The sequence below is a fragment of the Dipteris shenzhenensis genome, chromosome 7 (assembly GCF_047967505.1).
Source record: "Dipteris shenzhenensis isolate YYH24624 ecotype China chromosome 7, Dip_SZ_1.0, whole genome shotgun sequence".
NCBI lineage: Eukaryota > Viridiplantae > Streptophyta > Polypodiopsida > Gleicheniales > Dipteridaceae > Dipteris > Dipteris shenzhenensis.
The window spans coordinates 987807-1014127 of record NC_141602.1 but is presented as its reverse complement, the minus strand read 5'-3'; the positions used below and the strand labels follow the sequence as shown (position 1 = coordinate 1014127).

General features: G+C 44.2%; 1 protein-coding gene across 5 annotated transcripts in view; it reads right to left on the bottom strand.

The window, feature by feature from the left end:
- ALG3 (asparagine-linked glycosylation 3) overlaps window positions 1-26321 on the bottom strand; it is a 134717-nt gene that overhangs the window by 18648 nt on the left and 89748 nt on the right. For all 5 annotated transcript variants that reach the window (XM_087376881.1, XM_087376879.1, XM_087376878.1 and 2 more), the window contains one exon: window positions 17720-17808. In XM_087376881.1, coding sequence (XP_087233007.1) covers window positions 17720-17808 — 89 coding nt within the window. The remainder of the gene's footprint in view (window positions 1-17719; window positions 17809-26321) is intronic.

The following is a 26321-nucleotide window of genomic DNA, read 5'->3' as shown; positions in this document are numbered from 1 at the left end:
AAATATGGCAGCATCCAAAGGAAAAGAAAGGGGAATTCCAGCATCATCAACAACATCCTGAACCAAACAAATCCCCTTGAGACTCAGAAAATACAACGTCGAGGCTCCTGCAAAGCCAAAGGAAAGGCAAACACTCTGGACCAATGTGTATTTCAGCTCTGAAAGAGTTGCCCTGCAATGAATCACTGCCATGCCAATCCAAGTGAGAAAGGATATGTTTCCAATCCATTAACAAATGGGAAACCAAAGGACAGCCAGGGATTTTGCTTGTCATAGAACAAAAAAGAAACTCCCACTGGGAAAGCTGCCAATGACCAAAAGTTGGAGATTCAACATGCAAGAGTAAATGACCAATCATGGCAGCCCATGGTTGAGAACCTTGCAAAAACTGCAGCATGAGTTTCCCCTTATGAGCAAGAATGTGCAGATGGATATTAAGAATATTAAGACCTCCATGCATCTTTGGAGAACAAAGCTGCTGTACCGGAAGCAAACACGCTCTTTTTTTGCCATGGCGAGAACACCAGAAGATTTCCAGCACCTCAGACGTAAAAGAGGCAAGATCAGCCTTGCTGAACATAATAAGAGGCAAGTAGAATTGAATATACACCATCAGAATAGATTGCACAATTTGAAGACGAACATGCAGAGGCCAAGTTGCCAATTTCCAATACTCCAGCTTTTTCTTGAGAGCTGCAAGAATCCAATCAGATTGTTGACAAGGAGAAAGTGTCCAACTCAAAGAATAGCACGCACACACACACACATACATATATATAGAGAGAGAAAAGAAACTAGATACAATGAGCTTAATGGGTGGAGCCTCTAAGCGGGCATCTGCACCCAAGAAAAATACAAACACAAAAATACTGGTACAAATTATTTGAGCCCATGGAGAGGATGGGAATTGTGGTGGTATCACTATGGTGGTCCTCTGTATGCTGTTGCAGCTAAGAATGTAGAAGAGGGTCTTGATAGGAGAGAGGCTCTAGTGATGGTGGGTGTTGCAAAGGCATGCAACCCTTGATAGAGTGGTGACGTCGGTCGGTCCGCATGGTCCGCTGTAGTCTCCTAACCATGGCTCTCCGTCGGACAAGTGCCACTATCACCCTTGTTGGTTGAGCCCCTATTTTAGCAAACATGGAGTTAAGATCCCCGAGAGTAATCTCTGCATCAACACACTAACGGGTCTATCGTGTCTCTCGCTTCCAACCATTAACAATGCCATCTCCCTAGTGACTGCTGGTCCATGCTATCTGATTTGGAAAAACTCAATGATCACCCTCTATGTGCAATTTACCTGAGCACCCTAATCTCATTTGTGTCCTATGCAATTCATCTCTATATTGCATGGCCTCATGAACGAAGATCACCAAACGTTTCTAATCTAGGTGAATCAAGAGGCTAGAGAGAGATCCGAATACATCTCTGAAAAGACAGTGGTGCCAACCTTGGATCACATATTACACAGGGCATCTGAAAGCAAATTGCTCCTCTAACTCAATCTCTTCTAGATCACGTAAGTCGGTGTGAGGAAACAAGAAATTGCTCGATCGAGATTCTCAAAGAGTGAGGGAGGTAGATCCGTGTGTAGCCTAGCGGATCGATGAAGCCCTCCTCTGATATCCGTGAGCAATGATCTCTATAGAAGCTGAGCTTCATAGGAAGCTTGCTAGGGCCAAACCAAGTCTTGCATGCGTGTAGTTGATCCTCTTGGATAACCTAGTTAGCCTCGTGATAAGTGAGCAAGATAGAGGGGGCCTCAAGGATATACTGAAAAGGGGGAAATTTGTCCATGTGAAGTCCCAGGATCTCGAACCATTTGCATGTACGAGCATACCAACAACTTTGATCGCCATTGGCTGCTAATGTCATGGACCTAAGGTCAAGAAACCAAATTTCCTGACTCAATGAAGATATGTGCTTACCTAGAATGCTGCATCGAATTCGAGTGGGGGGACCCCAAACTTAGCCAAAATGATCGAGTATAAAGATGATGCTTAGAGAACCTAAAGCCTCTCCACTCAAGTTCAGTCTATCTCTGATAGATCGCCCCGGCAAGGATTGTCATCCATGCCTGTTGGACGGACAAAAGAGTAAAAAAGAAGAGACTCGGTCTGGGGTTCCTGAAAAATGAGAGTAAAAGCATTGCCGCTCAAGCCTAGCAACGCAGTATATCCATGTTCATTTGGGCTTGCATCAATGGTCTCATCCTAGAAATTGAGCCAAAGAAAAGATCTCCCAGGTATGTATAGGATGAGATGAAGATCGTAACCTTGGTTTTACCAAGGTTGACTGTGTCTTGCAGAAAATATGGAGTGCACCCAAGTGTTGCTAGAGGCCCTCAGCTAAAGAGGAGAGTAAGACCACATCGTCTACACAAAGGAGAATCTAATTCAAGGAGTATGCAAGAGAGGAGCCTTCCCCTCTTATTGTCCCGATGAAGGCCTCAAGCTTTGTGATGTCGAGGAGAATCGGAATCAAGGAGAAAATATGGAGTGCATCTACGTCTCATTAGAGGCACTCAGCTGAGGAAGAGAGTAAGACCACATCGTCTGCATAGAGGAGAATTTGTTCAAGGAGCCGCGGCGGCGGCGAGAGAGGAGCATGTCCCTCCTAGTGTCCCAATGAAAGTCTCAAGCTCCTCCAAACAGAGTTGGTGATAGTGGACTACCCTCTTTCAACCTAATAGTGCTCCTGATCTCCTCTGTCCACCCTTTAGCCATCCGAACCTTGCCAAAGACCCTCTCATAAAGATCCAATGAATGCCCAAATGATATCCTGATTGTACCCCCGATCTTGCAAGTGTCTAATGAGGCAAGCTCTCAGCACTATGTCAAAAGCCTTGCTGAAATTCACAAAGCAGCAGTAGACCCTCTATCTCTATGCTCTTGCCTCCTCAATGACACCTCAGGGTATAAAGATGTACTAAGAGTCGCATGATCAGCATGGAGGCCTACCTGTCCATCATCTCCAAGTCCCTAGATCTCTACAAATTGGCTGGCATGTGTATCAAGCACCGAGGCGTATACCTTGGACATGATGTTGCCTAGTTTTTCAAGCTCAAGCGATCCCTTCCCTTGTAACATGGGACTCATGATGTTATGTCAGCCAGGTGGCAACCATGTCTCAGCCAGGTGACAACCATGTGACCATTGACAACTATGACAACCATGTCACCCATGGTAACAACTATGTCAAGTGACCACAATCATGAGACAAATTGTGCCCCTTGCCAACTAGGAGGCACAAGCGCGAAGAGGTGTAGGTGGAGCAAAGAGAACAATCACGAGCTGCACATGGAGAAGTTAAGTCCGCACCAACTGGGAGTCAAAAGGCTAAGCGGTGCACATGCAGCAGTCAACCAACTGGAAGGTGCACATAGGGTAGTTATGTACCAACTGGGAGGAGGCTGGCGAGTCAGAAGTGGTTGAAGCCATCAAGAGTCAAAGCGGTGGAACAGCTAAGGGAGATAGAGACACCACCAATTGGGAGAAGGGAAGAAGATTCTCAGCAAGGAGAAGGGACCCTCCAGAGGTAGCAAAGGGGATGAAGGGGAGGGGAAGAAGGGGGATGGGTATTCGATGATTAAGGAAAGGAGAGTGGAAGGAAGGCTTGAGTCACAAGGTCGCCTAGTGTATCATGGTGGTGTCCTGTTGGTGTATTCTCTTTGTTCAGCTCTTATACACTATGCTTGAGTTCTATTTCATTCATGTTGAAGGTCCGGCTTTTAAGATTGCGCTCCTCTTTAGCATCTTGCTCATTTTCAGGTGCCCAGTATACTACGAGATCCGAGGTCGCTACCACTGCCTCTTCAGAGACGGCTCCGAGCTCCTTTCCAAATTACTCGCCTACCTAGATCATAGATGCCTCGCGGCCTTCATTCACGAGGGGGTCCGACACAGAGAGTCCTTACTCAAGCGACGGGGCTTGGCCACATCATCAGACACCTCTCAAAGCAGGATCACACAGTTCTTCCCATCGAGTGACATTGATCGTCCAGAGTCTCTAGCCGCAGACGTGACAGAGACCTCGACCCAACGACCGCAGCACGACACACGAGACATCAAGGGGACACACAGATCACTCTGGGTGACCTCCTGTCATTGTTTAGACCCGGGATACGCCCCACGGGAGTCACACTAGCTCTAGTCTTGTGTCAAGCCTCGTCCAGGAGACCGAGACGCACGACACCCCTTGATGGGCGCCAGCGTCCCATCACCGGCTATGCACCAGCCAGGGCGACATGACATACGGAGGATTCCGCTCCGCTCCAGTCCTTTTCTTTTCATTGTTACATCCAGATGTATTTGATTATGTATGATCAGACTTAGGGTTCAACACGGGTGATGATGCTCATTTCAGTAGCTCCACCCTTACTATGATTTGTATCAGGTTTTCTTTAAGTCTCATAGACCCATCGATCTTCCAAAGACTCTAATAAAATTTCTTTCTTTCTTTCTTTCTTGCACTCGTATCCTGCTCACACCATAGGTGACACCATCGTCCAACACTCGCACCATTGGTGACACCATCGTTCCCTGCTCGTTCCATGCTTTCATCAGGGAGAGGCGCATATGCACACTGTGTGACATGCAGGAGGTTGAGACAGGAGCATTTCATCTTCAGGTGTCCTGTTTACTATGAGATCCAAGGGCGTTTCTACTGCCTCTTCAAAGATAGTTATGGGGTTTTGGCCCATCTCCTCTCCTACCCAGACTAGCGGTGTTTGGCTGGTTTCATTCATGAGATGCTTAGACACCGTGAGAGGATACTCCGAGCACGGAGACAGGAGCAGACATCTTCCTCGATTGATACCTCTCAGAGCTCTATCACAGAGTTCTTTCAGCCACCGAGCCATCAGATACATGTGCTTAATAGTGATATTATTCAATGCTCTGTAATCTATACAGAGGCAAAAAGTATCATCTTTCTTCCTCTTTTATATCACTGGCGAAGCAAAAGGTGAAAAACTGGGTTGAATCTGCCCCAGCTTGAGGTATTCTTCCAGTTGTCTTCGCATCTCAGCTTCATCTGTAAAGCTTAATCTATAGGGAGGTCTATTTACAGGTTCTGCCCCCGGGATAAGCTCAATTTTATGCTGAACATTCCGCTCTGGAGGTAACCCATAAGGTAACTCATCCCTAAAACAATCAGAGAACTTCTCCGATATCTCTTTAGCCAACTCGGCCATTTCTCCATCTTGGGTAGCCTTAATGCTAGCCGATGCATCATCAATCGACTCTACCGATGCTATACACAGACACAGAAACTCTTTCGGAGTCTTCCGAATTTCCATGGCTGAAATCAATGGTCCTCAAGGTAAATCCTTTTCACCTCGCAAAACATATTCTACCCCGTTCATCTTGAACTGGTAAATATGCTTTTTCCAATCAATGGCTGGATTTTTCCAAAAATGCCAAGCCATACCTAGGGCTATATCTGCGTGAGCAAGCCTGGTCAAACTCAAAGTCCAGCTTCTCAAGATAGTCCTGAATTCGAAGTTCCAACTGGGTAACCCTCTGGTCCCATACTTCAGTTGAACTTCTGTCCACCATCCTGACCGTATAAGCATAGTCACACGGACTAGTTTTCAACTTGAGCCTCTTAATAAGCTTCGAGTTAATTACATTGTGCGTTGACGCTGAGTCAAACAACACAATCACATCATGATTGGCTACTTGCCCTTTCATTTTAATCAACTTGGACTCATCGAATACCGTATACCCCGTTGCTGCCGGCTTTGAAAGGATGTTATCAGGTGCACCGCTTACTAACTTAGTAACAGACACACTTAACAACACAGGTACTAACCTCTGAGAAGGTCCCGCCAATTGCATCTGCATATGTTCCGCATTGGGACTCTCCTGCATTTCCGCGTCGCATTCAGATATTATCATATTGGCCGTGTGACGGTCTTTGTTCAGTGGACAATCTTTCCACTGATGTCGCTGAAGGTAGCCGAAGCACGATCCTTCTTTTCTAGCTTTCTCTTTTTGCTCGGGGGTCAACGAGGACTTTGACCAAGCCCGAGCTGCCATTGGAGTTACTTTTCTTTTCACCCCAACAGTGGTACTTGTCTTTGCTTGTCCCTCAACCGACTTCACCTGCTTGGTTTGGCCACTTGGCTGCGAGACACTTGTCTTTGAAGTCCATTTCCTCTGAAATCCCCCTTTTCTCGGGTACTCATGCTGAGTCCCTGCCTGCACAAACCCACTAGGTCTGCCTCTGGCATCCTCATAGTTCAGGGCTACTGCAATAGATTCATCTAATGTAGTCACATATTTAGCCCGAACTTCCATTTTAATCTTGTCGTTCAGTCCATAAATATAGTCTTTCAATTGAACCGACATAGGGAGAGGGTCTGTTGTTTTCATAACACATTCCCTGAACTTGTCAGTGTACTCTGCCACCGACAAATTCCTCTGGCGAAGGTTTCTATAAGCATCCCAAGCTCGGGACTCTTCGTCAGGTGGAAGAAAGTGTTTCTTAAATTCAGCCTTAAACCCTTCCCAGGTGGTAAGGGCAACCTGATCTTTCTGTTGCTTTATCCACCACCTATCCGCTGCCTCAATAAACAAGTGAGTGGTCTCGCGGATTTTCTTTAGACCAGATCTGATTTCACAAATGGCGAAGGCTTCTTCCCACTTGTGTAACCAAACCTCGATCACATCAGAACTGCGCTCAGTCATCCGACCAGTGTACTTTTCCGGTCTATAATTAGCAATATTAGATACCTTGACCTTTGCACGTTCTGATGAGTGTATACCGGGCTCTGGCTCTGCCGGAGCTTTGCCCTTTTCATTTCTAGATGGTCTAGCAATGGTAGGGGCAACCTGATCTTTCTGTTGCTTTATCCACCACCTATCCGCTGCCTCAATAAACAGGTGAGTGGTCTCGCGGATTTTCTTTAGATCAGCTCTGATACCAAATGACACAATCGCTGACTAATCTCTCATTCTTTCCACCGATTCACAGACGAAATTCACAGGCGCTGGCATCCCGAATATCCTCCCAACCTATCTCATGGATGGCTTGCTCACAAAGATACGTAACTTTATTTCCTTCATGCCTACCCACAAGCCCTCAGTTCCCTAGATGGTTCCCTCTACCACATGTCATCATTCTAGACCTTTAGCTTGGTACACCATTTACCCCTCTCTTGGGGCACAATTAAAACATTTGCCCCTTGGCATTTTTACACATTTAGGTGCACCTAGGCCTGAGCACTCAGAACCACCTAGTCGATGCCAATACACCCTCACCTAGGACCTTGGCAGTTACTTCCCTTGACCATTTTATTTACGCACATAAAATATTACAAAAGTCGGTCATCTAAGAGAAAATGCCCACCGATCTTTCCGAGGTCACGCTATCTCGGCTAGAGCATAACAATCTCCCTGGAACATAGAGCGAAGAAGCATGTTTTGGATGTCAAACTAAAGGGAGAGTCAGTCCCTGTTGTATCTGCTTCAGCTATATGCTCAGTAATGAAACATCATTTTTTTGCATACTTAGTTTTTGCAAAGGATACTAAGTCTGATGATCCACAATTTGTAATCTCTAAGCTTGATAAAGAGCGGGCATGTTTCCTAAATCAGTTTAGGAGAAGTTTTTTTGACTCGTTGAGAGGCTTGAGGATCATGCAATTGATATAGTGCAATGCAGTAGTCCACCAAACAGGGCACCTTGTAGGGTGATTGCAGCTCAGCAAGAAGAAATCGTGAGCCAAGTGAAGGACCTTTTGGATAAGGGGCTGATTCAACCCAGGTCTTCCCCTTATTATTCACCGGTTTTGTTGGTGCAAAAGAGTGATGGTTCTTGGAGAATGTGCATTGATTATCATGCACTCAACAAGATAAACATAAAAACATATTTCCAATTCCAAGGATTGATGATATCATGGATAGATTGGAAGGGTCAGCCATTTTCAGTCGCATAGATCTTAAGAGTGGGTATCATCCGATACGCATTCATCCAGAGGATGTGTCCAAGACAGCTTTCAGAACTAGCTTTGGGTTGTATGAGTTCTTAATTATGCCATTTGGGCTTACGAATGCTCCTGCCACTTTTAATCCGATGATGGATAGAATCTTCCGTATGCATAGGACTTTTGTGGGCATTTTCTTTGATGACATGATTGTGTACTCAAAAGATGAGACAGAGCACAGGAAGCATCTGGCAATTGTGTTTGCAGAACTCAGCAAGCATAGGCTGATTGTAAATGCAAAGAAAACTGAATTCTTCATGCCTGAGATTCACTTTCTGGGGCACATTATTCTAAGGATGGAGTGCACATGGATCCCACAAAGATTGAAGCAATTCGCAGCTGGCCACAGCTTAAGAATTTGCATGAAGTACGAATCTTTTTGGGCTTGTGCTCGTACTACATGCGATTTATACGCGATTTTGCTGAAATTGCTTCACCACTCTATGCTATGCAAAAAAAGGGAGCATCCTTCGTGTGGGCTGAAAAACAAATTGCATCGTTTGAGATGCTAAAAGAAGGCGTGAGTTTTAATACTCGCATGTGGCCTCGACCCCGGAAATCAAGTGGTAAGGACATAGCATGTGGGTGTGCAAGTTCCCCCTAGGAAATTGTGCCTTGAGGGCAATTGAAAGGTTTAGGGGTTCAAGAGGGCCCCAAAAACCTTAGGGCTTTTAAGTTGGTCATTGGTGGGCTTTTAAAAAGGCTCCACTACAGGGGCCTGGGGGCAAATGAGGCCCTTGGGGGCAACCCAAGGCATGGACTGCCACGTGGCAAGCCCATGCAGCTCCCTTTTGGAAAGGAAGGCCAAGGAAGGCCTTGGGAAGAGATTGGACGGGAAAGAATGGAGCAAGGGGGCATAACGTAGGAAAGGAGGCGTCACGGAGGTTGGCGCCTACACAGAGAAGAGACGACGTTGTAGAGTGTCCATGTCCGTACAACAGTACAGATGGCTGCTCAGGAATAAATGCAACAGTATAGATGGCTGCATAGGCAACAGTACAGATGGCTGCGCAGGCAATAAATGCGACTGTACGGATGGGCTGCACAGACAATAAATGCTGGTATGGAACACTTTTTGGATGGGAGCCCTGGGTCCCTTATCAATCGACATGGTGGAGTTATGTCCCCCAAATGATTCTAAAGACCATTTTTTCAGTCCAAGGACACCTGCAAAAAGTAACCCATGAAGCATCTACTTCACCAACTTTAGGTGAACTAGTTTATGGAACAATGCCTTTTGGTCTCTGTAACAATCCCCACATGTATTGCAAGATGGTGGCTAAAAGTATCGGTCAAGGTGGTGGTCACGTCAACCGTGTGACTCAGGAAAATAACTAGGATGAGGCAATGGAGACACATGACATGGATAGTTCGAACTGAACTGAGGACCATCAGGCAACAAAGAGGAACAAGACACTGAGGGTGTCACGGAGTCAAGTGACCATTATGATCTCTATGATACAGAAGAGGAAGATGATCATAAAATACATATAGAGGGAGTGGACACCGAGAATACTAAAGGGGCAGCTAACCATAATGATCTCTATGTTACTGAAGAGGAGGATGACCACCCGATGACTAATGTCACCCGAGGACGGGTGGTGCACTAGATGTGACTACTGAAAGGACAACTGACACCATTGTGCAACCTGATGGCCTTAGAGGAAAACCAGGAGCAGACTGGACAACTAAGAATAGTAGTACACATCCGAACTGGAGTCATGGACCTTCATGCAATGGAGCAGACCACACCCCATATGAGAACGACCTATGGGGTGGACTACTGAGGAAGGTCCATAAAGGCAAAAAGAAAATGGCGTTGAGTGCGGCCTCTACATCTCAACCACTTCAACAAAACGCTCTCCGCAGTCATGGTTGAGGACAATGAAGGAGGATTTTCCTCTAGAATAATACTCCGGCACATGAAGGATTGGGAGCAGGGGAGGCAAGTAACCTCATATCAACACGCATGCCCCAAGTCAATCATGCACGGAACTAGCATCACCTCAACTTCGGGGCTGAGGACCAACCTTGGCATCTGAAGGTAGCTAGTTGGGTTAGGAAGCATGCTTATCTTCTTGCTCACGGTTGCTCACCGGCGTGGTCCTGTGTCGTCTCCTGGTCATAGATCTGTGTCTACCAAGGGCTATAGTGACCACTATGCTTATCTACAGCTTTCTTATGTTTCTCCTGAGATCTTTCTATTGATGTTTGGACTCCGGTGAATGCTGTCGAGAGATCTCTGATATATTGATCAGTTGCAAATATCTCATCTTTGGTCCTCAGGATTGGTGGTAGAATCACCTTTTCATATATGACATCAAATGGGGCTTTTTTTGTGGCACTACGAACTGTATTATTATATGCAAACTCCATGAGCAAAAGGTACTTTTCCCAATCTGATATCAGCCACATACCATTTCAAAATATCTAAGACAGTTGAATTTGCACCTCACGTTGACCATCTGTCTGGGGGTGGAAAGAAGAGAAATTCAGACTCGTCCCCATATTCTCGAATAAATCTCTCTAGAACACACTCGTTATTCTGGGGTCTCGGTCACTAACAATGGACTTTGGCATTCCATGGTGCTTAAAGATCTGGGCCATGAAAACTTTGGCCATATGGTCTGCCTTAATGGTCTTACACACTAGAATAAAATGGGCCTGTTTGCTGAATCTATCTATAATAGTCCAATATCCCATCATTCCCTGTATTTGATCATGGCAAATCAAAGATAAAGTCCATTGCTATACTCTCCCAAGGTACCTGGGATACACGAAGAAGCATAAGTAGGCCAGGTGCCTTCCATATGTCATATTTAACCTTCTGACAAGTAAGGCATTCTGTTATCCTTGCGTATGGCTGGCCAGTAAAAATACCTCTCCAAGGCTAGAGTAGTAGCTGCAATGTCTCTATGTCCAGATGCATGACGTTCTTCCAGAATTTTCTGTCTCGTGGCTCTTGTAATGGACACGCAGTCATCCTTCCTTATGTACCCATCTTTCATGGCATATTGACTTGTAGACTGCCCCTCCTGTTACAAAAAGAGAGAGTGAGAGAGCAGGAAGCAAGAGAGCTGAACGTAGTGACAAAACCTTATCCTTCACTAACCGTAGTTAGTGAACTAACTGTGGTTAGGGGGAAAAATCTCTAACTGAGGGAAAAGTGCCCCTAACCTACTTATTACATTACATTGGTCACTGCTGAATTATAATAATAATTCTAACACCCCCCTGCAGTGCCAATGTCATGTACAAGGAAATGATCAATCACCAAAAGGAGATAAGTTCAGGGCACTGCGAAATGCCTCAAACTTTTCACGTGGAAATGCTTTGGTGAAGATGTCTGCAACATTGTCATGTGTTGACACATAGATCATACTGATCTCTCCTGCATGCAACTTCTCTCTGACATAGAGATAGTGAACCTCAATGTGCTTCGTGCGAGCATGAAACACAGGATTCTTTGCCACTGCTATAGCACTCTGACTATAAGTGAGAATCAGAAAAGGACCATAAAATGAAAGATGAAGATCAGCAAATAAACGATGTAGCCAAACACATTCAACTGTCGCTGTGAAAGCTACCCTGTACTCAGCTTCACATGAGGAGGTAGCCACTGTAGACTGTTTCTTGCTCAACCAAGAAATGCAAGCATGTCCTAGAAAGAAACAATTCCCACTGGTGGACTGCCTAGTATCATAGTCTCCAGCCCAATCTGAGTCACTGTAAGCATGCATCTGCAAGTCACCCCCCCTGGGAAACATCAAGCCAAAAGACTTTGTACCTTGCAAGTAACGGAAGATGCATTTTACAGCCTGCCAATGCATAATCTTTGGGCTGTGCATAAACCTGCTCACCTGAGAAACTGAAAATTGAATATCAGGTCGTGTATTGCAGAGATAAATGAGGCATCCAACAGCCTGACTATAGAGTGTGACATCAATTGATTCACCCGCATCATGCATTGTAAGCTTCAGCCCCCGCTCCATGGGAGTGGACATAGGCTTGCAATCATGCATGTTGAATCTGTCCAAGAGCTTTTGAACATACTTGGACTGAGACATAACAATGCCACCTTTCTCTTGAATAAACTGGATCCCCAAAAAGAAATGTAACAAGCCCAAGTCTGACATCTCAAATGTAGCTTTCAATTGGGCCTTGAAATCTACAATTACTTCCTCATTTGATCCGGTGAGCAGCATGTCATCTACATAAAAAATGATGACCAGAATATCCCCCCCATCCTTCTTGATGTAGAGGGTGCTCTCAGTTGGACTATTGTGCAGCACCTTGCTGATCAGAAAGGCATCAATTTTGGCATACCATGCACGTGGGGCTTGTTTCAGCCCATACAAAGCTTTATTCAGCTTGCATACCTGAAGTGCATTTCCTGAAATTTCAAAGCCCGGAGGTTGTTTGACATAAACTTCTTCCAACAAGTCTCCATTAAGGAAAGCTGTTTTAATGTCCAACTGATGAACATTCCATTCAAAATTTGCAGCCATGGCTATAACTGACCTGATGGTTGTCATCCTGGATGTAGGAGCAAAAGTCTCCTCATAATCTATGCCCTTTTTCTGAGCATATCCTTTTGCAACCATCCTTGCCTTGTACTGATCAATGGACCCATCTGGTTTTCTTTTGACTTTGAAAACCCACCGTGTACCTATGGCATTCTTACCTGGTGGCAAATCCACAACATCCCAAGTCTGATTTTTATGAATGGACTGCAACTCATCGTGCATGGCATTCATCCGATGCACATTATCTTTTGCTTCTTCAAATGTCTCAGGCTCCTCCTCATCAAGAAGAGTACCTGCATAAGCTGATTCAACTGAATGAGCTCCCTCCATGTGCCTTGCTGCACTACGAGTTCTGCCAGGCAATGGAGCTTCAAGCCTACTCTCCCTGAGAGTCTAAAGCAACCGATGCGGGACTGTTTTGGCTGTGTGTATCTCTTGAATTTCTTGCCTGACAACTTAGTCCACACCCTAAGGTTGTACCAATTCAGCTAGGGGCTGAATCTGTACTTGTGGAGCTGGCGGAGGTTGCTGTAAATTCTGATTTTCAGCGGGGGAACCAAATGCTATAGGAAGCATCCCCTCAAACACATCATCTGAAGAGGCCGGAATCTGAAATTCAGCATTTGTATGTGCAGAATTTTCAGAGAATATGACATCTCTACTAACAAAAATCTTGCATGTAGCAGGATTGTAGAGATGATAGCCTTTGCTTTGTGAACTATATCCCACAAAAATGCATTTTCGTGCCTTATCTAACAACTTATGTCTGAACTCCACAAGCACGTGGGCATATGCAACACAACCAAAAACTCTGAAGTGATCCACTGAAGGCTTTCTCCCATGCCATGCCTCATAGGGAGTGATTGTCTTCAAAGCCTCTGTAGGAGCTCGATCTAAAATATAGTTTGCACACACAAGGCCTTCCAACCAAAACCTGTGAGGCAACTTCTTACTTGTGAGCATGCATCTATCCGTTTCCATGGTGGTGTGATTCTTCCGCTCAGCTTTTCTATTCTGTTGAGGTGTAAGCCTCACTGTAAGCTGATGCATAATGCCTTTTTCTTTCAGAAATGTCTCAAATTCATGAGACATGTACTCCCCCCCCTCGATCTGTGCGAAGTGTCTGCACCTTGAGTCCTGTCTCATTTTCAACCATAGCCACAAAGTGTTTGAAATGCATCTGATTTTGCCTTGAGACCATAAATCCAAGTGTAGTTGGTAAAGTCATCTATGAATGTAACAAAATAGAGATAACCGCCAAAAGCAGGTGTCCTCATGGGACCGCAGACATCACTCTGAATAAGCTGCAATTTTCTTGTAGCTTTCACTGCACCATCCTTTTTAAAGAAAAGCCTATGCATTTTGCCAAGAATGCAACCTTCACATGCATGAGGAGGAGGTGACTCCAAAGGAGGTAATGCATCAACCATATCATGCCTCTGAAGTGTCATTAAGCTGCCATAGCTCATGTGCCCATACCTGGCATGCCATAACTCCGCATTGTGCATCGTAGCAGTGGGAGTGCTAACTGATAATGCAAGATGGGATCTTTTTTCATATAAATCAAGCTGAAAAGGACCCCGATACAAAGTGCCAGACAACCTCAAAGCATATTCATTTTCTTTGTCTCTGACTGCACACTTGTCATCATCAGAAACAACCTGAAATCCTCCTCTATTGAGTGAGGAAACTGAAGGCAAATTCTTCTTTATACCTGGCACATAGAGTACATCTGATATTCTGAAATCTGTGCCATCAATGATGTGAGAATAATGTCTCCCACTCCACACACTGAATGAGAAGAATTATTTGCACAAGTTACCGTCTTCTTGGTGGGTGAAGAATGCAAAGTTACAAACAGATTTTTCTTGGAAGTGATGTGCTTTGAAGCACCACTATCAAAATACCAAGTATGTAGTGTCTCATCAACACTGAAAGAGCATTCATCCTTTGAAGCATCGTTACTGCAAGTCAAAAAAGCATATGGGTCATCATCATTAGTGGCTGTAGGATCTGAACTACCCACTAAAAAATCTGAAGTGCAAGTCAAAAAGGCATAGTGCTCTTCAACCAAGTTGGCTGCAACATCTCCTCCATCATGGCAATGTGGACCTGATGCATCTGATACAGCCATACCGGAATCCCTTTTCTTTTCTTTGGCTATGCGCTTCTTGCACTCTCCAATATAATGACCTGGCTTCTTGCAATAATGACAGATGCCCTTCTTTTTCTGCTTGTTTGTATCACCCTGTGCTTTATAAGAAGGCTGTCTAGAATCAGCTTTATGCTGATGTGTGGGCTGATGGACATGTGGCTTATGCTGCCCTTTACCCTTGGGCTTGAACTTAGAGAGCATAGCATGCTCGCCAGCCCGGGTTGCCATATTTTTGCGTGTTTGTTCCTCCTGCAACAGAAGTCCTACCAACTCGTGAAAGGAGAGAGGATTGCTGCCCCCCCTGGGTTTTGTCTAAGTGACAAAACCTTATCCTTCACTAACCGTAGTTAGTGAACTGACTGTGCTTAGGGTAAAAAACCTCTAACTGAGGGAAAAGTGCCCCTAACCTACTTATTACATTACATTGGTCACTGCTGAATTATAATACTAATTCTAACACCTCTTGCATTTGCGGCATTATTTCTTCAAAGTCTGAGTCATTGGCATATTGCTCTCTCATCTCTTCAATATCCCTATGGTAAGAAATGGTAACATTATTGACTTGGGGTCTTAGAGATAGGGCATCTGCCACTCTATTCTGAGCTCCCGTGTATGAACTATCTGAAAATGAAGCATGGACAGCAAATTTGCCTATTTTGTGTGCCTTTCTAAGAGAGTTGTCTATGTCAAGATAGCTCAGACTTAGGTGATCAGTTTTAACAATAGAATATGCACCCAAGGTAATATAAGTATTTATTTGTTGGTATCACTCCTTCATGACTAGAGCCACTCTATAACAATAATTTAGATCTTTGAAGGTTCCTATAATATCAATTAATCCTTGTATCTTGAAATTAGCATGAATTGCAACATAACCAACAATTAAAATAAGGTTTGAATTTGATGTCCTACATGATATTAGGTCCCCTAAAAACTCATACTACTCCATAATATCACATTGAAGAAACATACAAAGAATGGTTGAGTTTGAAACTTGTTATACATGTCGAAGTATAAGCTGACAACTAACTTGAAATTTCGGCTGACAGCTCGACCTTAAAATTTTAGATAAAACTCAAAGTCATAAGTGTGAATTACAATCCATAATAATTCCAAGTTTTTTTCAGCATATTAACTGATATTGTCAATAATCAAAACCCCAAAATACCTTATCAACATTAGAACAATTCTAGAAAGTGGCTAAGTTAACAGGACATGAAAGTGTCCTAGGACATTTTCATGTCTTGTTACCAAACTAATGTTAAGGAGCAAAGGGTCGAATAAATCTATGCATTTGCTAGGTCCTTCATTTCCATACTTGGGGTGTGGCCTTTTGTCTGTTACAAGTCCACCATCAAATGATAGACCATACCAATCTACTCCTTATCTTTTATGTAAAATAAACCTTTGCATAATTTTTGGCAAGCATACTAAATCTCACTATTTATACGAAATTACCAAGCCTATGGATAGATTTTGCAAAGACATGTGACAAAATGCCATTTAACCTAGTACATCAATTGTGCTCCTTGGCTTGTACGGCTCATTTGAGCCACCATGCCATTAATCTTAGGATTCGTCCTCTAAGCGTTTATTTGTGCAAACCTTAGGCCATGCAAATACACATTCATGTTGCAAATGGTGTTAAGAGTTTCTAAGAATAATGATTATACATCAAACCCACAACCTACTTTCCTTTTCTTGAAAAAGGTGATCTACTAAAGAAAAAATTATGCGTTCATAAAGGCTGAACTGAAAAGTACATAAGCCACATGATGCTAATGGATTCCAACAAGATGACCCCCACAAATTCACAAGGTCGGAATTATTTCAACCAAATTCAAAATAAACACCTAGTGTCTTGATTAATAGTCACCAGCAACATGTTAGATTTGAACCCGAAACCTAATAATAAAAGCATTCCACTAATTTTCACACAAGATATACATGATGTTCTACAAAGTCAACTTGCAATAAAGCATTCCTTATCCTCTTTGTCAGTGTAAAAGCCTAGTTGTTGGACGTTGGGTACAATCCTCTTGTTCAAGCAAAGTTTATATTGAGGCTCATTGATCTTCAAAAATCTCTAGCTCACTCATCTTCAAAAATCTTCAGCTCACAGACCACTCACGCTTTGAACTCGAATCAGTTGCAAAACAATCCTAATTTCGCAAAGGAAATTCCTAGCACTAAAGCTCTGCCCCCCTCTTTGCGCCTCACCAGCTCTCTCTCCTTCTCCCTCGCTCCGCCTCTCTCGCTCCCTCAATGCAATTAACCTATTAACCTAAGCTATACTAACCTATTAAGCTAATGGATAGGAAGAGTATCTAATGGCCGAAGAGGCTGCAAGATGGTGGAGTGAGTCACTGCTGCTCCTTCCGCTCCACCTCTCCGCCCTAAGCTTTGGAATCAATAGTGATGCTGATGCTGATGCTGCAAGGGCCCCAATCTTAACACCAACGAAGCAAGTTGGCACAAGGAAGTATTCGGGCACAAGGCTTGGCTATGGCGAAGGTTTGGGTGGGAGGATGATGATGATGATGATGATGATGGTTATGGTGATGCCGACGATGATGCTGAGATGGATATATATATAGTCGGGATATGACTATGTTGTACTTAGGACTTAGTACTGCCATTTTGTATTTTTTTGCATTTTGCATTGGTATGGATGCTCGTTTAGTAGCTCCACTACCACAGCTGATTGTATCAGGTTTTTCAATCTCATAGACCCATCGGTCTTCCGAAGACTTTAATAAACTTTCTTTCTTTCTTTCTTTCTTCCCCTCTCTACCTCCGCCTCTCCCTAGTCTCCTACCTCTCCCCCTCTCTCCCTTCGCCTTACCCCCTGCACCCTTGGGGCTTGCCCTCTCCAGTGCTTTATCCGTGCGTGAGGTGGTGGAGAAGCATCTAGAACGTGGCAAAGAAGATTTTCATTTCGTGATAGGATTTTGTCTCGCGTTCCTGTTTTTTGTGTGGTCTATATATTATCTTTTGCCATCGAATAGTCACGATTTTTCAACCAATAATGCTGATATATAAACTCACCAAAAATGTATAAATACGCGGCCAAGATCAAAAGCCCTTGACACATACTCGAATGGATAAGACAACAAAAACGGCATTCCGACAAGAATCTGCACAATATTAAACCACCAATAATTGTTTTAAAATTCATTCATCATAGCCCCATTTGCAGAAGAACTAATTCTAGAACTTACAAATTTCTAGGTTTTGTTAAGGTACAAAAACAAGAAGGATGGGACCTAGTGGAATCCCTCGAAACAAAAAGAAAATTTCTAATAACATAATTGCAAGAGATCTCAAAACAACTAAATAATAACATTGGGGACCAAAGTTTATGATCTCATACATGGCCAAATACAAGATGCTACATTAAATCAAGTTTGAAGTCTATTTAGTACACCTACACAATAACTTAAGAAACAAAGCCAATGGCATCTAATATCAAAACACACCCACACAAAAGAAACATTAAGAGATACAAGTTTATTTACGATTGCAAAAGTCAATACAATGCAATATGTGTATTTCCAAAATTGAAACGAGAGTTAAAAATTATGATGCAAAAGCAATACGATCAAGATCTCTAGTACAAAATCATGTCCTCATCTACTAAAGACAAAACTTGTTCGTGAGACTACCAATGTGCCACTTGGTATAATAAGATGTGTATACAAGGCTACAAGCATCCAAGATGGAGCCTAATATCATTGTCAAAAAACCTCTACAAGCCAATCCTCCTCAAATCTACATATCTTCCTATGCCAGAAACACTTATGCAAAAGCAAGAAAGGCAGGTGATATATTGGCTCAATGAAGATGGTCACATACTTGAAGGAAAGATGAGATACCCAAGTGGGACCAAACATCTCAACTAGATAGCAGCTGTATCTTAAGCAACAAGGTGACAATTTTTGTCTCATATGCCAAAAGAATTGTTGCTCTCGTGGGAGCCTTATAATCAATTAAAGGACGGCACACATCAGATTAATCATGCTTGTTGTGGCAAAGTAGAGCTATTGCTCACCTCCTACGCTTGTGTAGCTCCTTGGCTTGATACACAAACATTGAGAAACCTAAGAGCAATACAATCAGCACACGAGAGATGGGTCAAGCCATCTAGAACCTCAAATTTTCCCCTAAGGTGGAAGCTATCTAGGTCTTCCAACTTATTACCTCAAGTAGTTTGTGTCTGATCATTAGTGCTTGGAAGCAACATAATACCTGGGCATATCAGGCTTCAGCACATCATGTCCCCTTGGCAATAGCTCTATCTAACAACCTAACACACTAGCAAAAGAAGTCAGAAGCACCCCTCACCATATCACCAACCAAAATAGCTTATGCAGACAACTCAACATTTCAAAGGCTTTCCCAAGCTAAGCTGCCATCATCACAAACTTGCCCAACATAATCTCATATTGGATCCACACTTTTCCTCCTAATAAGATGACAAACAAGGAGAGATTAGTGTACAAGGAATAAGCAGACAAGGACTCATTGGAGAGTATCGTTGGATTGGTAGTTAGTGACTTTATTCTGAGAAGTGTAGCCACAATGGATGCAAAATGAGATAGGAAGACAGAGTTATGACAGTGTTGTGATCAAACACAGAGGTACTGTAGAGTCTTGTGTGTGTATACATCTCGTCTTCATCCAAAGCTAAGCCAACTCAGTTCCGAATCATCCAATATAGAATGAACACTAGCATTTGAAGTTTTCTGGGACATCAGATCTAGGTTTTGGTTTTTTTCAAGTTTCACAAAGGCGATTCTAGATAAGTGTTCCCATGATGGTTTGACTACTGAGAATTGAAGGGCATCTTCGAAAGGTTTACAATTACCTTAATGGAGTATCGAAGGTGCCACTAGCCACTAGTTTTGGTAATCTCAAAGTGCAACCAATCATTAACAATCTTCGTCCCCAAAATAGGGCTCGCATGCAATACGGCTTGCTTCACCAATGTATCAAAGAGATAGGATTTATCCTTAACACTAGCACATTCGCATTCTAGCATGAAGAGAGAGCATATCCCTTCCCTACTAAATACTCCAATCCAATTAAGCTACATGTCACAATCTGCACCTCCTATCCTTTAGAGAAGCAACCATATCACTAAAAAATTCACAAGATGTGTTGAAGTTATCAATAGAGGGCCCACTAGTGTTGCATAAAACTTTACAAATGTTCAAGTGTGCCTAAACAGTCAGTGAGGCAAAGATCATCATTATGTTATCCATAAAGGGGAGCGTGGGACCCTTGCCAAGGATCAAGAAGAAGCTTGAAAGTTGAGTATGAGTAGGTTGCTTGACGATTGCCACATCACACTAAAGCAATTATGAAATCAACAAAGATCCCAAGTTTTCTTCACAAAGTTAGCCAGTCAAAAGATGGGCCCCAAGCCTAAGTATGATGTGGCATATGATCGAGAATTTATTGTGACTAATATCTTAGAGCCCTCCTTCTTACTGGTGATGAAAGCCCTGGTATTGCAATGGATCAACCATCTATGCTCTTACCCTATTTAATTGATAGATAGCATACTTTGCATTTTCTTCTGAAGGAGCTTTCTTTGTAGGATTTCCAAAGATAGCATGCTCTTACCCTATTTAATTGATAGATAGCATACTTTGCGAGCATTGTAAGGGCTTGTGTGATGGAAGTGTCTTTGGCTTTTATTGAGGGAGAATGTAGATATCTACTTTACGAATAGATAGGTTAGCATTATAGATGATATAACATTATCAGTGTCTATAGAAGATTGGACAGTGTACAGTATAGATTAGTAGCGCAATAGTGTAGAGTACCTAGTGATTGGTGAGGGAGAGGAGGAAAGATCACCGAGTACGGATATTTACCAACTATGTAGTTTATCATTGTAGATCACAAGATGTGCTAGTGTAGAAAAAAGATTGATGTGCCATAGTGGTGGATGGCTTTTGTGATGGAGATGCATTTGAAAATGTAAGAAAATGATTGCTTTGCAGCACTTCGGATTGGTGTGATGGAGTTTGTTTTTGACTCTCATGAGACAAAGTCTATTCGCGAAAACTGTGAGAGTCACCATCAATGTAACACAATCAAAAGCTGGCTCGTGCTGCCTACGTGAACTGTCAAGATGTCTAGTATCCACGGTGGTCAAAAACCAAGTCTACTCATGGTGGCCTTCAAGAAATCCCACTCTACTCCATCCTAAGGCTTCTCAAAACCCAAGAGGAGGATTTCAAAAGGCTACAAAAGTTTAATAACCAACTAATGGCTTCCAAGAAAGTAAAATGTTGTCCAAGATGCTACGTTCTTTAATAAATCCGGTTTACATGTCATGGATCACATGTGGAAGGAGAGACCATAGGCATAGAGTCAGGAACTTGGCTAAGATCTTCAATAGAGTCATTGGATGCCACCAACAAATATCGAGGGGTATCGTCTTCCCCCACTTTAGGATAAAGCATTGTCACAAGGGTGTGCCATTGGGAAAACTAATTGGGCAGGGATGTGGGTGTGAAAAGTTTCCCCTAGAAATTGGTGCCTTGGGGGGTAAATTTGGGGATTGGTCCAAAGAGGTACAAAGTACCCTTAGAAATCAAGTTGGGCCATTGGTCCAATCCTAAAAATTGCCCTACTAGAGGGAGCAATGCGGGCAAATGAAGAGGGGGATGCCACGTGGCATTTCCCATGCCTTGGATGAAATTAGCATGGTTACCTGTGGAAGGTCCCAGAAAAATCCACGTAAGGCAAGCAGGCTGGTCGATGACGGGGAGTTCACAACGGATCTCCTATTGCGTGATCTATACGGACCGGTACGACTGAGTACGGGCTGGCTGTACACTTGTGTACGAAACTGCAAACTGGCTGCACAAATTGTGAGATTTTGTATGGACCTCCTACGGACAACTGGCATACGGGCTATTGTTGGAAAGGTCACCTCCCCATCTGTAAGCCCCCATACGAGGAGAGCATGGGGGGGGTGGACCTAGGTTCTGAGAGAAGGCACTTCGGCTGCCATGGGGGCAGAGATCAGAGAAAGAGAAGAGAAAATAAGGGTACCTGGCTGTTAGGTAGGATCTATAGGAGCATAACTTATAAGGCAAAGCAGAGCACAGCGGCAGGAACCCAAGAGCAGAGGCACTGAACTGACGATGACATCAGCCAGGTGTACGGACCTGTACGGAGGCTGGAGTATGGCTTGCAGGGCTGGATCAGATCCGCCGGGACAGAGGTGGACACATGGCAGGATGTGTAGGATGGATAGGCGCATATGTGGAGCAGGTTTTGGGCCTGTTTTGAGGCCCTAGATTAGGGCTGGACAGTGGGCACCCAGGTGGCCAGGAGCAGCAGCAAGTAGGGCTGCAAGGGACTGGCCCTGGGGACATATTTATAGCCCATACAAGTTGGCCAGGCAGGCCTGCATAGGGGCTAGACCTCTGCAATGAAATGAGGGCCAAAGGCTGTAGACATGGAGCACCAAGAGGAGCCAAACCAGTCAGCCAGGAGGGGAAATCGAACCGACCAGCAGTCGGCCATTTAGGATGCTGGGTCGGTGGGTCCTGCCAGCCCTTGGGCCTATATAAGAGGTCCATTGTAGCCTCATTACTCATCCAGCAGGTCAGTGCACAGGGGAGCAGAAGGAGCAGCCAGAGCAAAGGTGCTGCAGACTTGACTCCACGCAGGGCTAAACCCTGGGCTGTCTACAAGGGCAGCAAGGAACTGAGATCTGGACAGAGACTATACATACGCTCGAGGTGGAGCACGCGGGCTCAAGTCTAGAGATAGAAGATAGTAGAAGTATGTGGTGGTAAGATCAAAGGACCACGCTCTAGTAGGCCTTTGGATCTATCACTCATTTGTATTGTGTGCATAGCTTGGACAGAAATATATATTCTTTTGGTAGCTTCTATATCTGGCTGGTTCATTGTTTATTGATCAGTCTGCACATCTATTTGATGCACATTAAGTAAAGAAGTTTGAGATTCCACTCCCCACACACACTGTGTGAGATCCTGGGCTATTCTATCAGTCTTCCGCTGTGCGTACCCTCTGTTAGTCGATTTCTAACATGGTATCAAAGCCGAAGTAGGAGGCTCACAAGTGTGGGAGCCTAAAGGCAGGGACCTTGCTAAAGGACGACCATGATTCAAAGGCTCTTGGGAATCGACTTCCACGACTGGAGGACAGTGCCCTTCCGAGAAGGAGGGTGACTCAGGTTCAGTCAGGTGCGTACGGAATTCTGGTTCAGTCAGGTGCGTACAAAGTTCTAGTCTACAGAAGGTTGAGTTTGTTCAATTTTGTTGTGTGGTTTAGCAACTGAGATGTCGATGTCAGAAGACTCTTCAGCCCCTTCTCTCCCTTCCTTCTCCCCCAGATTTCTTTCTTTCCCATCCCTAACTTTGGAGTGTCTGGGAAACTCGATGGGACAAATTACCCTATTTGGAAGGTGAAGATCCGGAGTCATTTAGTGGCTTGGAAACTGTGGAACTGACAACGAAAGCTGAGACAAAGCTGGAGGATGTGATAGAAAAAAATGCGAGGATACTCATACCAATAGATGGAGAGGAGCTCGAAGCATGGGAAGACAGAGATGCCCACGCCTTGCATCGATCATAGGGACTACGGCAGACTCTATGCTTCCTAACATCCAAATGACCAACACATTAGTAGAGGCGTGAGCCATTCTGAAGGAGTTGTACGAGACAGATAGCACATCACGAATCTTGCTTCTTCAGCATCAGCTCTACAACATTGGAGATTCGGTGCATGACCAATGACGAAGGTCAAGGTGGTAAGGAATAAACTAGCATCGGTTGGTCAGACTCCTCCCATTTGGCCTTGATGGCACTGAGGAGGCTACCTCGGAGTTTCAAAAGCTTCGTTACGACTATGACAGCAGGAGAGAGGACCAAACCTCTAACTTATGAGGAGTTGGCTCCATTACTACTCCAGGAAGCTAGGGAGAAGCTCTACAACTGTGAAAACGATGACAAGGCGTTGCTGGCAAAGGATTACGCTGGCAAAGTAAAGGGCAAGCCTAATGGTGGCAAGCCCAAGAAGGATGACTCTAATGACGAGGACACTTCCAACAAGAGGAAGCATAAGAAGAAAGTGCTTCTATTGTGACACGCTAGGCCATTTTGCGAAGGATTGCAGAAAGAAGAATGCGGATCAGAAAACAAGAGTAAGGTATCCGACTCAAATTCAGAGGGTGACACAAAAGCCAAAGCTAATGTGGCAATCCGAGAACTGTTCTTGGTGACATCTCCATGTGTTACTGAGGTACGATATGCCGCCCTAGAAACCACAGTGATGATGTCTAACATTGAGGTGTGGGCCACTGGGAGTCAGAATCCTTTGTGAAGGACAGCATGGAGTGCTTGGAATCTTCCAAGTGTGTGGCTGTTGATACTGACACGACGGTGGATTCCATTGAGTGCCCTAGGGTTTCATGTTCAGATGGTGGTTGTAAAGGGGATAGTATAGGATTGCACAGGTTATTGGTATGTGCCTCAATATTTATAGCCCATACAAGTTGGCCAGGCAAGCTTGCATAGGGGCTAGGCCAAAGGCCGTAGATACGGAGCACCAGGAGGGGCCAAACCAGTCGGCCCCAGGAGGGGGAATTGAACCGACCAGCAATCGGCCATTTAGGATGCTAGGTCAATGGGTTCTGCCAGCCCTTGGGCCTATATAACAGGTCCATTGTGGACTCATTACTCATCCAGCAGGTCAGTGCACAAGGACATCCAAGGGTAAAGGAAGACCAACAATGCTGCAGACTCATCTCCACACAGGGCTGAACCCTAGGCTGTCTACAAGGGCAGCAAGGAGCTGAGATCTGGACAGAGTGTCTACATACGCTCGAGGTGGAGCACGCAGTCTCAAGTCTAGAGATATCCGGCAGATAGTAGAAGTACGTGGTGGTAAGATCAAAGGACCATGCTCTGGTGGGACTTTGGATCTATCTCTTTTGTATTGTGTCCATAGCTTTGGACAGAAATATATATCCTTTTGGTAGCTTCTATATCTGGCTGGTTTATCGTCTATTGATGAGTCTGCACATCTACTTTATAGCACATAAGTTTAAGAAGTTCGTGATTCCACTCGCCACACACACTGTGTGAGCTTCTGGGCTATTCTATCAGTCTTCCGCTGTGCGTACCCTTTGTTGGTCGTTTTCTAATAGCTGTACGGGTGGAGGGTAGGTATTTCAATGATCCCGTGGACACTTGCGGCAGCGAGGGGAGTTGTGTGACCCTGCATGGGTTGCTAGCAACACCTTTAAGTTTTATGCAAGTTTTTGAAACAGAGATGGATGCCTATTGTCTTTGGGGAGTGAGAGCAGAGCCCATCATGGTTATTGCTTGGGACACTAATGCCTACTGAGAGGGGTGTGCATTTAATGCAAGTGTGGTTGATTCCACTATGTATCTTGTCTACAAGGTTCTCCAAATAACAAGCCAATCTGTGTCCTTGTTCTTGAGTAGGGGCACTCTAGCTCCCAATTTGGTTTTTGGGATATTTGCAGAATATTTTAATGTGAAAGCATTGGCTGGTTAGTTGTCTATTACCGCCCTCTGGTTGGCCTTGAGGCCGGTTTCGTGGTTCCATTGCCGAAACATCACCATCTTTCTTAAGGAGATGGGCATGTGATTGTCTCTAGTGAAGTATTGCCAACTGTAATTGGATTACAGCAAAGAGAAATTCAGCAAATATGTCTCTTATGGATGATGATTGGGACAAGGAAGAGGAGTCCTCTCAGGATGAACAGGATGCATAGCCATTGAGGGAACTTCTCAGGATGCTCAAAATGATGATGGGCAGCTAGCTGTAAATGCTCTTGGTGTGAATGAAACACAGCCCGGAGGGTCTAATGATGCTGAGGATGTAGAGGAGGCTGATGCAGTGTTTAGGTGCAGTGGGAGCAATGTTCATCCTCATGCAGGACCCAAGGTTTGCTGAGTTTTGTGCAAACTCCTTTTAAGTCAAAAAAGGAGGTCATTCACATCCAAGGGAAACTAGTGGGGCTCAAAAGCAGCCCAATGGTTCCATGCCATTCAATCGATAGCCTTCAAGAATGCCAAATGTACAGGGTGCTCCATTGCAGCAATCTATTTATGTTTATGGTCCTGGTGAGGAGTTACATGCTCAAGGGAATAATTTTCAGAATGCAAATCAGGGACAGTAAGCTCTGCCCCAGTCCTTGATGCATCCAAGATATTTTGGTGTGATTCGGTGTTCTAGGCTATGGCTAGTCACACTGTAGATATTCCTGGAACGCTTGGAAACTATCCAATGGTTCTCAGTCTGGTATGCAAGGTATCCAAGGGAATATGTTTGGGGGTATGCAGCCATGGGAATATTGGCATGCAGCCAGGAATGCAAGGTGGAATGCAATTTTGGAGCTCCAACGGGTATGTTTGGAATGCCTAGGGCTGGGTTGGCAAACCCTTCAATGGGTAGTCGTATTGCAGGACAGGGCTGGAGGTAATGCTATGCATCCTCCATTTTTAAAGCCACCTGTTTATGACAATCTGAAACCCAAAGGTAAGGTAAAGGATTACAAGGAAGGTGGGGCAGCAGTGAAGTTTGAGACCTTCAATGGGGCTCAAGATAGGCTAAAGGCTTTAACTTT